The following is a 12,619-nucleotide window of genomic DNA, read 5'->3' as shown; positions in this document are numbered from 1 at the left end:
CCTCACTGAGATGCATTTTACATGATTGGTTAATACTGTTTTCAATTAAAACAGAGAGCAAATGCATAGCAAGCCCTTTAATTTAAAAGTGCTGAGAAGGGGTAAATCTAGATGGTAGGCCAAGTTTCCAGGATTTTAAAAGTCAGTAATTAATGGATAGCCAGAACAAAGTGTATCTTGCAATGCATTCTGCATCTGGCTGGGTTCAGTCTCAGAAACATTTCGAGTAGGAGAAGATTCCTGGGGCAGAGACCAGCTACCAAGAAAGCCCAGCCTGTGACTCCTGTGAGTTACAGGTAGCAGGCAGGTCAGTCAGAAAGAGAAGGGGCAGTCTCACACTCAACCCAGTTACCAAGAATGTTCCAAAATGAAGGGCACTTAGAATATAACTGGCAAACTTTCCTCTTTGTTGTTTTATGTCCCCTTTCACGTCTTGACTCACATGCTTTAGCTCCACTGTAATGCAAAAGCATAGACCACAGACGTCAAACACTCTCCCTCATCCTATCTGTATGTTTTGTTCATCAGTCACCTCCTATTCAGGCACCTAGACTTCAAAATCTCTGTGACAGGGATGTTATTTGGCTACACAGTGCCTACCACAATGGGGCCCCAATCCTTGACTGAAATTCTTAGATGCTACCATAATACAAATAGATATTATTAACATAATTCACCCAGTCAGGCAGGTGACACTTTATTTGTGTGTAGCATCAAGAATCCTCACATAGTAGATCAAACTGAATAAGACAATGCAGCAGTTTATTGTCAACACACCTGAAACAACTGAAGTGCTGTCCAAACCATCATAAATATCCACTGAGCTCTCATCATCATCCCTAAAAGAGGAAGCTGCAAATAAAGCAAGATCAAAAGCAAAATTTTTAAACTTTTAAGCTTTACTCTTTCTATGCGAGTGTGCATTTCACAGAACTACAATTAACACTAATGTATTAACGAACAACGTTTTACATTTGTATAGCACCTATCATCACCAACTACTTTATAACTAAGCATATGTACTGCTAATGGAATTCAGCTACCTCTGGGATAACAAAAAATAGGCAAAGGCTACACACTGGTGGGAAATAGGGACATTTTGGCCAATGACACTAAGGTAAGTTTCCACTCCTATGAAAAAAAAAGTCTTTAGTGTCAATGAGGAAAAGACAGACCCTTGGTTCCCAAAGTCTTAGACAGAAGATCTACACATAAATAAATTTGTAAGCAGTAAGTCATCCATATTGAAATTTGAAACCCTAGTCCAATGGCACTTCACAGCCAAAGCTTGGACCACTCTGGAAATTAGATAAAAGCATCATAACACCAAATGATGGAAAACTACTGCTATTTTAAAAATCTCCTCATAGTACATTGATAAGAAATTTAATATAGCAATCTGTTTATGTAATCTGTGTTTCAATTCAAATAGCTTATTCATATGATTAAAGTTTACTGATACTTTAATAATATAACTAGAGCTCATTGGAAAAAGCTGGTTCATCAAGACTGAAATTTCCCATGAAAGCAAGCCCGGGGTCCCTACCAACTCACTTGGCAGGCTTTGGGGGAGCCCCACCATGTGGACTGCCTTGGGCCAGGGACTGCAGGGCTTCCAGGCTTCCTGCAGCAGAGCAGGGAGCCTGGAAGCCCTGATTCTGCAGCAAGGAGCCTAGAAGCCCTGAAAACTCTGGCTTGAGCTAGGAGTCAGGAATCACTGGGAGCCACAGCTGTCAGGGCTTTCAGGTTCCCTGCCATGCAGCTGGGAGCCTGGCAGACTTGGTTCTCAGTGTTTAAGCTCCTAGCACTGCAGCAGAGATTTTGAAAGCCCCATATGAATCTGGAGCTGTCAGGCTCCTGGCCACTGAACCAGACTCCTTGGCCAGTTGGCTCCCTGGCCTGAGCCAGACTCTTGAAGCAGCTAGCTCCACAGGCTGTGGGAGTCAGCCAGCTGGCCTGGGAGTTTGGAAGTCCTAAAATCGCAGCCGCGGGGCAATCTGCATGGCAGGGCTGCCCCACAAGTGCAGCCCCCTGGATCTCTGGCAGCTGTTGACACAATTCACACCAGTTTCACTGCAGCTATTCAATGATGGGCAGGAATGAAACTGATATAATCATGTCTATTTCACTCAGCTGCTGCTGGATATCAAGGAGTCTATTTTATTTTAGAATCACCCTGTTTCAGTGTTCCAAAAGAAATTTTTTTCCAAATCCCCCATTTCACAAGAAATTTTGAATACTGAGATTTCTTGCAAACTTGGGAAATTCTGAACATCTTTTGTTTGTCTTATTTTTCAGGTTAACAATCCCAGTCTTTTCAATGTCTTTTCATATCAGACTTCTTATGCCTCTACTCATTCTCACTGGCGTTCTTCGAACCCCTCCAATTCTGCAACGAACAGTTATTACTACTGTAGATATTGGTATGCATAGTGCACCTGAAATTTGATATCTGGTCTTGTTTGCCTTGTTTTGATTTTCTCTTGGTTGGGAAAATAATATTTACAGTATCTTGATTGCTTGTGAAAGTAAATGTACTCATGAATATACAGCAGACACAAACTAGTACACCTCCTATAATAATCCCACATAAAAAACTATTTTAAAATGGAGTTCAGGTTGAGGGAAGCAATTTAAAGGTAAGACACTACTGGGATGTTGTAGTTATCTCAAAATCTTGCATTACAAACCCAGGAAATGCAGAGTTAAGGTTACACTTAAAATCTACACATGTTAAGATACCCACACAACCTTAACTCTGGCCTGTACTGACACCATGCATTAACCACATGATTATAGCATTTTAGTACTTGCAGTACTAATTAGATTTAAATGATTTTTAAAGACACATTCTATTATTTTCACTCATCATAGTATTACTATACATATGGTGTGGAGGATTTGTCTTCATCTTGCAAAGTAAAAAATTAACAACCTATTTAATAAAGGTCTTACCACCATAAGGGATATCACACAATGTCAGTCCATCATCATCTGTTTCCATTATATTAACTCCCTACAGCTTCCCCATCTGCGTGTACAATAAAAAAGCAGAACAGTTAGATTAACCAATATTTGAAAACTATATCATGAACTAAAAGCATCTTTAAGTATCACTCACAACAGGTTTGAATGTGGCACTCATTCTTTAATGAGATCCAACAACAAGCGAAGTAGATCGAGGTGGATTTTTGATGCCAGGTTACAGAATATAGCTCTGTAGTCTGGCAAAATAAACAAGCCTTTATCATATAAATGAAGGACAACTTCATGCAGAATTACAAGTGTTCTTAAGCAAGACAAAATTATATTAACCTCTATTTTATTTAGTATTGCTAAATAATCTTCTTAGGAAAAAGCTTTCCTAGGCAGCCAGTTCAGTTTACACTGCATAAAGATAATAGGTCTACCAAGTGTATTCCTAAACCAATTAATGAAAATAATCCAATTCCACTCCTGCCTACACTTAAAAAGTAAATTCCTGTTACAGTTAAAAACCAAAGCAGCAACCTGTATGACACTGCACATTTACGTGACATTTTTCCTGCCAATGGATCCAATAGCACTTAGCCCAAGACATTGTACACCAACTGGAAATTATCATTTAATCCTTCCCACCACCATTGACATGCGACCACCGCTGAAGTGAGGGTGGCAGCCTGGTGAACATAGAATAATACAATGGGGGGGGGGGGGCAGGGAGACTAAGATATCTGGATACCAGCACAAGTAACTATGCTATGAAATCTTTACCAGGGCATACACAAAGGGCAGCATCAAGAGTCTCAGTGGGTGGAGGTGTTGCTCTCCTCTAGACTTTCTCCAGTTTGTCCACATCTCTCCTGAAGTGTGGTGCTCAGAACTGGACACAATACTCCAGTTAAGGACTTGTCAGTGTTGAACAGAGTGGCAGAATTACTTCTTCTTGCTTACACCACTACTGCTAATACATCCCAGAATAGTGTCTGCTTTTTTTTGCAACAGTATTGTACTGTTAGCTCATAGTTTGTGATCCACTATAACCCCCAGATCCTTTTCTGCAGCAATCCTTCCTAGGTAGTCATTTCCCATTTAGTAAGTTATGCCATGCCAGGGATGGCAATAGGGAAAATAGGGGTTATGCCATGCCGGGAGGTGAGGGAAGAACAGGGATTGGGTTTATGACTGGCCAGGGATGCTGTGGGCTATGCCAAGGTGGTGATGACAATGACTGGGCAATGGGGCAAGGGCAGACAGGAGCTATTCCAGGCTGGGGGAAAGGGGGCCAGCCGGGAGAGGGCATGTCAGGCTGGGGATGGGCAACAGCTGGGCAGGGGGCCATGCCAGTCGGGGCAGCTCATACTGGGTGGGGTGGCAGCAGCTAGGGAGGTGTCGCTGTGCCAGGCTGGGTGGGGAAGGTGATGGTGGGGGCTGAGCCAGGCAGGGAGTGGCCGTGGCAGCAGCGGGGGGGGGGGGGGATGGCGGGGTTGTTCCAGGCTAGGGCTGGTGGGGGGGCTATGCCAGGCTGGTAGCTGTAGGGGGGAGGCTGTGCCAGTCCCGAGGGGGCTATGCCGGGCGGGGGGCGGAGATTGGGTCTCTCTCTTCCAACCCCTCCCCCTGGCTGCGAGTATCCGCCTGGCGCCCCCTGTCCCGCCCCCTTCACCAACCGGTTGGCGTCTCTCCCGCGCCGCGGCAGCTTCCCAGAAACCCGGGATCCCCCCAGGGCCGCCGTTGTCGCCGCCGCCGCAGGTCCCGCAGGCCGGGCCAAGGGGAGGAGGGGCGGGATTCGGGCAACGGCCAGCCACTCAACAGGGACGCACAGCACGTAACCTTATTGACGTCACTAGTTCCCGCCTCTAGGCAAAAACAGTTGGCGCGAAAGTGAACCGTCTGAGGCGGCCCCGCCCCCAAGAGCCTGGCCTCACCCCCTCCACTCGAGCTCCACCCCCTTTCCCCTGCGCCCAGAGCTCCGCTCCCAGACCCTAGCGCTGTACTCTGCTTCCGGGGCGCCTGCCCCAGCGCCCCGCCCGCCCGGAGCCGATGTACCTGCCGGGAGGGAGGGGTAATGCCTCGCGTCCTGGGGCAATGGGCAAACGAGGAGGTTCATTTTTAAGTCTCTATTTTCACGCCGCAGCTAAAAATACAGCTGCACAATCCTCGTGCTCCGCCCGTGGGCAATACTCGGGGCGGCCAAGGGGGAGCGAAACAGCGCCGCGAACTGCCTTTGCCTGTGTTAGTGGCACTGTTTGCAGCGCTCACATGACATTATTCGTTTTTCACCACCGCCACCCCCTCCAGCGGCGTGTTGGGTACAATGAGCTGGACAAGGTCTCCGTCATGAAGCATTTGCAGCTTGAGACCCTTATTCAGTGAAATCAAATCGACTCGGTGTGGGTATAAATGGATCCCCTTGTAGGATCAGAGTCTAAAACAGGAGGCCCCGATCCTGCTGTCACTGTATCAACGTCAAAACTCCTTGAAAATATTGTCAGGCTACCAGCTTCTCATCCAGATTCCCCCACCAGGCTCCAGTGTGCCCAGGTGTCTACAGACCACCGCCAACACGCGAGGAGACAGCAACGGTGCATGCGCCGCGCCGCTAGTCAGTATCAACACACGACCATGTTCTAGTTACCTCGTCGCCCTTCTCCCCGAGCCCGACCTGTTCGCCTCATACACCTGCTGTCTCCTCGCTGCCCATGTAGCTGCAGTGTCATATCAGTAGTTCGGTGGGCACTGAGGAGCCTTGGCAGCCGGCAGGACCGAACTCTGAACGCTGAACCCGGGCAGGAACGAGCAGTAGCATCCGAGATCACAGCGAAGGGACAGGGTAAGACTCGCCCCAGCTCCCGAGGCTGTGAGTAGAACTGCACCTGCTCCCGGGGAGCCCCTTGGAAAACTACAGATCCCAGTAGGCAGCGCTCGATCTTCCCAGTGGCCGCTCGGGCTCACGGGGGAGTGATGCATGCTGGGACGCGTAGTTTTCCACCGGCCCCGCGGCTGGGGTCGCGAGGCTTCTTCCTTTCCCTCAACGGCGCTGCTTGGTGACGTTTTGCCAGAAACGGAAGCTTGTCCAGCGCGAGCTGCGCGTCTCTTCTTGCCCCCCACGTGTCGCGGTGTATCGGAGCTTCCGAAGGGAAGCGCGCCCTCCCCCTCCACGAGAGACCCCGGAGCTCGCGGCGGCGGGGGCTGTGGCGCGGGGACATGGAGGCCCTGCGGCTCCACCTAGCCGGTGCGCTGCAGCTGGTGGCGCAGCGGAACGAGAAGAGCAGCAGCGAGCTGGGCAGGTTCCTGGCCAAGCAGGTGAGCTAGTGGCCGCGCAGCGCCAGCGCAGCTCCCGGGGGCACGGGGCAGCTCCCTGGGCAGCCCTCCCACCCCGCGCCTCCCCCCGCTGCCGCCTGCTGCGTCACCCGGCTATCGCTGTGGGGCTGGGGAGGAGAACAAGGGCACCCCCTTCTTCTGAAACACCCTCACCCGTCGTCTGCTTCGCCAGAGCTGCCCTCCCCAAAGACACGACCCCTCCCGCCCTCCATCTCCCTTCGGGCAGCGTCTGCTACGGAGAGCAAAGGACAGCTGCACCCTGTGCAGGGAACACCATGCACCCCCATCGCCCCTCCGTCTTTGTTTCCTGCTGGCTCTCACCCTGCAATGCTTGTCCAGCCCTGTCTTCTCACCCAGGTGTTTCCCTAATGGGGAAAGGACAAAACACCTCTTCTACTGTTCTGCGTAGTTAGATCTTTTCTTCTTCTGGTCTCTGTAGTTGGAGCCACGGGAGCTCCCCTTCTGACATCTCTGTACTCTATCCCCATCGATAGCAAACTGTTCCTCCTTGGTTTTAACCTCCACTGTCTTCCAGGGCTGTGGAGATGAATCTGCCCTACAGTGAGAGCTAGAGGGAGCTAGGCATTGAGATACCTTTCATGCTCTGGGCCTCAGTTTCTCTGCTTCAGTTCCCTACACTTCAGGATGTATTTTTCTCTCACTCTTCTTTGTAAATATTAGAGGGAATATGGCCTAGTAAAGTAATGAGTTCTGTTCTTAGCTTTACCACTTGCTATGTGATCTGGAGAAGATCTCTGACTTCTATGTGCTGTAGTTTCTTTAGTTAAAAAGTAGGGCTACTTATCTATGTTGTGTTGATGTTGAGATCTAATTCATTTATGTCTGTGAAGCATTTGGCAGTCTTCAGTTGGAAGGTGTTGGAAGAGGAGATAAAAGTGCAAAAATTTTGTATTATAGCATCTTTCGTGACTGACGTTTCAAAGCACTTAAACGGCATATCTGTATACATAGGGCTCAAAATACACTTTCCCATTTGAGTGTTCCTGATGTCTGAGAGTGAGGGAGCCTAAACCATCAAACTTTTTCAGATGTAAACTTTCATTTCAAAATGAATTTCTCTCTGCTAAAGTTAGGAAAAACCTTCCTACTGTGAAGCAGTAATTTGCAGTCTTATTTATTTTTAGACAGTGCTATTCATTGGTGGTTACAGTTTTCTCAAGCACTAGTAGGAGCAAAGTGAAACTGATGTGCAAGGATTTAGCCAACTCTATAAGCGAACATGTATGTGGGAGATCAGATGGATGTGAGAACTGCAAACATCATTGCACATGGAACTGAGTAATTGTCCGTGACTACTGTAGGCTGTTGTCTCCTTGCTTTGCGCTGTTTATTTTTTTCACATAAGGTGTTGATGCACTTTGCTTCAAAATAGTTAATGGTAACATGACAAACCTGCCACCACCTTGCTCTGTCATGGGCTGTTTCTTCCCAGTTACTGGGCTCGACCTCACATGTTTTCAGATTTGACTTCAGTGTATCTTTATACCATTTGTACCAACAACCATGAGAGTGACTGCCTTGTTGTAACTGACCACAAAATATGGCCTTGAGTGTTCTTGAGTCAGCCGTACAAACAAGGTGCCCAGACCAATGCAGCTGAGCCATTATGAGCATGTTTTGAGTGCCGGACGTCTGTCAGCAATTAAGGATTTTGATATTAGGAATCTTGATCAACTATTTGACCCTGCAAACAGACTGAAGGCAAATGGGACTGATCGAGTTTCCTGGAATGAGGCAATGTGTTGTTCATGTCTCACAACCATACAGAAGTGTCGTTAGATATTTTGATTATCGCTTATTTTGGTGCCCTTATCATTCTGTAGGTGGTGTGGCAACTTCCCAAATGCAGAGTTCGCCTTAGACAGCATGCTCTCCAGGTATCAAGAGGAGCGTTGAGAGGAGTGGTGTTGATCTTAATAAATGGGTAGACATGCACATCTCCCTGCACCGGTTCATACAGTATTTCAGGGTTTTTTTTAGACTAATTGTGAAACTAAAGCAATTAACTGCATGAACGAAGTGATCAGTTTATAAATTGAATGTCATTAATCTAGTGAACAACTAGTGCACAAAGAAAAGGAGTACTTGTGGCACCTTAGAGACTAACAAATTTATTTGAGTTTCTAAGGTGCCACAAGTACTCCTTTTCTTTTTGCGAATACAGACCAACACGGCTGCTACTCGGAAACCTGTAACTAGTGCACAGTCATCAGCAAATAAAAGTAAAAAGTAAATAATAAGTAAAGCTGCCACTTTTGTATGAGCACAGAAGTGTTGCAGATTAAACAATTTCCATCGGTGCAGAACTGAATAAATATTCCTCTGTCAGTGTTATGAAGTGCATGCATAAGCATAGCCAAAAAAAGGATGGAAAAGAGTATGGGAGCAAGCACAGAGCCTTGTTTGGGGCCATTAGTGACAGTGGTCTGCTATCTTTCCATTTTCCATCACTCTGACCATTATCCCATTATGGAAGGACCAGATGACAGAAATAAACTTTGCACAGCATCCAAAGATGAACAGAAGTTTCCGGAGTCCCTCATGATTTACAGAATCAAAAACCTTGGCTAAGTTGATTAACACCATATGAAAGCCACAGTTTTGTTCCTGGAATTTTTCCTGGAGCTGAGGGGCTGCAAAGATCATGTGTGTAGTGCCCCATTCAGACCGAAATCCCCACTGAGACTCAAGGAAAATAGTTTCCAAAAATAGTTGTTAGGTCTATTCAGTATAACCCAGGAGCCGAAGGTAGGGAAATGCTGAGAGATGATCACCTTAAAGGTGATAGGGCAAATTGATAAAGGTGAACAATATTGACATCCTCGAAATCCTGTGACACTGACTCTTGCTCCCATATAATTTGGAAGAGCCTTGTAAGGTGCCTTGCAATATGGTAGCCAGCCTGCTTGTACAGTTCTGCTGGAATGGCATCTAGTCCAGGTGATTTCTCTTGTGACATCTGCTTGACTGTAGTCTTGTATGAGGTAGGGGCTGGTGCAGGCCCTTCTTCTAAAGGGTGTTGCGGAAGGGCATTCATTGCTTCCTCAGGGATGTCTGAAGGGTAGTTGAGAAGTGAACTGAAATGTTCCATCCATCAAGCATTTATTTTTTGTTAATTAAAAGTTGATTGCCATCCAGAGTGCGTACAAGGGTTATCCCGTTTCACCTGGGAGCATACCCAGCATGGAGACCAGGAAAAAAGCTTTTGGTGTGTTTGCGGTCTGCTATTGGTTGTAATTTTGCCACTTTGTTTTCTGCCACTGCTTTATCATTTGCTGAAGTCTGGTCTGAACCATCTGATTTGCTCAATGATATGCAGCCCTCCTAGCAGCTGAACTTTATCTGCTTTGTAGGCTTGGAGCAAAAGCATGCAGCGAGTTCAAGAGCTGACATAGTTGAGAGTCATTCTCATCAAACCAGTCCAGATATTTCCTCTTAATGAAGTCAGAAACTTCAGCTGCCAAGTTATATGTTGTAGGAAATTGACAAGACTGTCAGAATGATACATTTGGGAGCTGAATCTGACAGGCAAGAAGCAGCGGAGTCAGGTATTGAAGTTATTCATGAGGGAGAAAGACCTGAGAAATGGAAGCGGGGAAGGGTAGAGTAGCAAGAAGAGGCAGAGCAGTCCATCTCTCTCTGACTGGAGCCAGGAGGGAGAATGTATGAGAAATAGTATGAGAGAGAGAATGTCCTTCCCCTTTCCTGTAGCTTTAGGAGAAGGTGAGCTTCAATTTTATTACTCTTGCTTGCTGGAAACTGATAGAAAGATGGATTGTAGAATAGGGGCCAGTGGTAGAACCTTGGTGGATAGTAGTTAATTCTTTTGGCGAGATGAAAGGCTGTTGTGGTATTGCCAGGCTTTGGACCTTCAGCTTCCGAGAACTTAGTACCTTATATATTAGGCTGGGGTCACTCAACAGCAATCATCTCCAGCCATCCTTTCTGTTCATCATTTTAATTTGCTAAATATATTATATCTTTATGGCTTTATATACAGGATACATTCTGCTTGTATTGTTCTGCAACTTCAGTACTTTTGTTTGGCTCCCTTCTCCTCGTCTCTTTAGTGTTTCATAAATAATTGTCAAAGGGACTTGTCCAAAATCTATTTGGTACTCCTGGGGGAATTCTGTGCCACTGCACAATGCAGAATTTTGCAGAATTCCCCGTTTTCCCCCACAGAATTGGGCTGCAGAGCTGCTGGCCACCACCAGGGGCCGCTGGACTTTGCAATGCCCAGCTCTGAGTGAGCGGAGCATCCAGCCTGGCTGGGCTGGAGGCTGCACTATCTGCTTGATCCTCATTCTCCCAGGGAGAGGAGAGGGCCCGGGAGACCCAGCTCTGGCAAAGGGTAAGGAATGGCAGGGCTGCACCGCACCACGTCCCCTGGCAGGACAGTAAAGAAGCTGGGGGGAGTAAAGCCTCTTGGGGTGCTGGTGTCTGGGCTGGGGGGTATTCTGCAGCTGAGCTTTGGGGAATGGGAATGCAGGGGTCTAGGCTCTGGAGGCCCCACATAGCCTCCACCAGCACCATCCAACTGGAAATGGGTTGTCGTAGGGGTTTCTTTAACTCTCTACTCCTGGGGGAATCTTTTTTGCTGCTGACTGTATTGTTGACATACTTGTTGACAGGTATTTTGAAATAAATTACAAAAATAATTGAAACTGGAATGATTATATTGTGTTATTTTGACAACTAAAATATGCAGAATTTTGCAAAATTTTAAAATATTGTGCGCAGAATTTTTTAAATTTTGGAACAGAATTCCTGCAGGAGTAATTTGGGGAAGAGAATCCTGCTTTTGGGATTCATTTTAAAGAAGCATTTAAAGCTTCTCCCTCTGGTTGTAAGGGATTTTGCTGTTCATGCTTAAATGAGTCATATAAATAGTGTCTCAGCTAAAGAAAAATAATCATGCCAAAATTTCAACCACTCTTAATTTCCTGACCCTGCATTTCTGGGTAATGCAAGCACCCTTGTGAGGGGCAGCAATTAATTTGAGTCTAAAATGAGAGGTATTGGTGTGATTATGGGCACGTGGTATTTATTTGGACTAGATGAAATGAGTTTGGCTTAGTACAGTTTTCACTTGCGGGGGATCCATATCATGCAGCACCCACACAATTGGCACCCTTGTTGGCAACTCTGTGAGAAGCTAAGTATTGAATTGTCATGGTAACAGAATGACCCTTCTCACATTTAGAGGGATTTTTCTATCTAGAGTAGGTTCAAGAAGGGCTGGTAAGGAAAAGTAGGGGGAAGTTTTCACTGCTGCTAGTTATGCCTTATTTACTCTATGAACAGAGGATTTCCAGTTTTCAGTGGTGTCAAGGGGATATCTTTCACAAGCACTAGCCTTACCTATTAAAACTATGTCTGCACTGCACAGTCCATGCTGGCATAGCCTCCTTGTGTAGATGCAGCCTACCACCAGAAGAAGAATTTTTCTATCTGCTTGTAGGAACACCACCTCGAATGATATTAGATAGGTTGAGAGCAGCACACTTCTGTCGATAGAGCTGCATCTACGTTTTTTCCACATCTAGTGATTGATATAGCTAAGCCGATATAACTTTTAAGTGTAGACCCAGAGTTGTGCTGCATCCATGTGAGAATGTATCTTCAATTTCTGTGTTTAAAAATAATCAAACTCAATTGTTCTAGTAATGTTTACAGACACCCTGGTCCAGTAGCAATGTAAACGTGAGTTAGCATAATAGGCATTATCACCAGTATTTGGGCATCTGCCACAATAAAATACTCAGCCTGAATGTTCATACCGTATAGGAAAAGGTACTGTCACAACTAACATACATTTTCTATTGTCCTTAATGTGCAGCAAATATTTGGACTTCAAACTCTTTTGAATCAGAACGTTGCATTTTCATGGGTGCAGTCTCATATGCTGGTTTTATTAGAGAAAGTCGTTTTGGCTCCTTGTGGCAGTGTGGGGTTTTGTGGCCACAGTTCAGAAATGTGAAGGTCAAACTACAAGCAGGAGGGTAACACAACATCCTTCTTTTTTTCTCCGTCTTTCATCACTCTGTGAACTGAGCAACTTGAATTGAAAGTTCTGAGTCTTTGGGCAGTATCTCTATGCAGTTATGGCTTAAGCAGCAAGTAGGAGAGAACATTTGAGAGAGTCTTAAGGGACATCTGGGACACTAGATTCTGGTTCTCAAATTGGTTGATTCTTTGGGATTACTTTACGTTTATGCTAGTTTATCTTGCATTATGACTTTCACTTCTCAGATGTATATGAACTGAGGGATTTTTTAATAAAATAATAATTTGC

At 45.9% G+C, this 12,619-nt stretch overlaps 2 protein-coding genes across 11 annotated transcripts in view; one reads left to right on the top strand and one right to left on the bottom strand.

Annotated features, from left to right (window-relative positions):
• CASP8AP2 (caspase 8 associated protein 2) overlaps positions 1–5,848 on the bottom strand; it is a 29,730-nt gene extending 23,882 nt beyond the window's left edge. For 2 of the 5 annotated variants that reach the window (XM_073336752.1, XM_073336757.1), the window contains exons 1-3: positions 4,647–4,774; positions 2,956–3,031; positions 778–852 (exon numbers count right to left, since the gene is read on the bottom strand). In XM_073336752.1, the coding sequence (XP_073192853.1) occupies positions 778–852; positions 2,956–3,004 (124 nt within the window). In that variant the 5' untranslated portion in view covers positions 3,005–3,031; positions 4,647–4,774. Of the gene's footprint in view, positions 1–777; positions 853–2,955; positions 3,032–3,753; positions 3,888–4,646; positions 4,775–5,614 lie in introns of those variants that run through there. The other 3 variants (XM_073336756.1, XM_073336755.1, XM_073336754.1) reach the window with 3 other exon arrangements.
• Positions 5,849–5,952: 104 nt separating this feature from the next.
• MDN1 (midasin AAA ATPase 1) overlaps positions 5,953–12,619 on the top strand; it is a 163,298-nt gene continuing 156,631 nt past the window's right edge. For 5 of the 6 annotated variants that reach the window (XM_073336750.1, XM_073336749.1, XM_073336748.1 and 2 more), the window contains exon 1: positions 5,956–6,282. In XM_073336750.1, the coding sequence (XP_073192851.1) occupies positions 6,184–6,282 (99 nt within the window). In that variant the 5' untranslated portion in view covers positions 5,956–6,183. Of the gene's footprint in view, positions 6,283–12,619 lie in introns of all 6 variants that reach the window. The other variant, XR_012157991.1, reaches the window with a different exon arrangement.

The sequence above is a fragment of the Lepidochelys kempii genome, chromosome 3 (assembly GCF_965140265.1).
Source record: "Lepidochelys kempii isolate rLepKem1 chromosome 3, rLepKem1.hap2, whole genome shotgun sequence".
Classification (NCBI taxonomy): domain Eukaryota; kingdom Metazoa; phylum Chordata; order Testudines; family Cheloniidae; genus Lepidochelys; species Lepidochelys kempii.
Note: the sequence above shows the minus strand (reverse complement) of the source record. Positions and strands in the feature narration are given on the sequence as shown.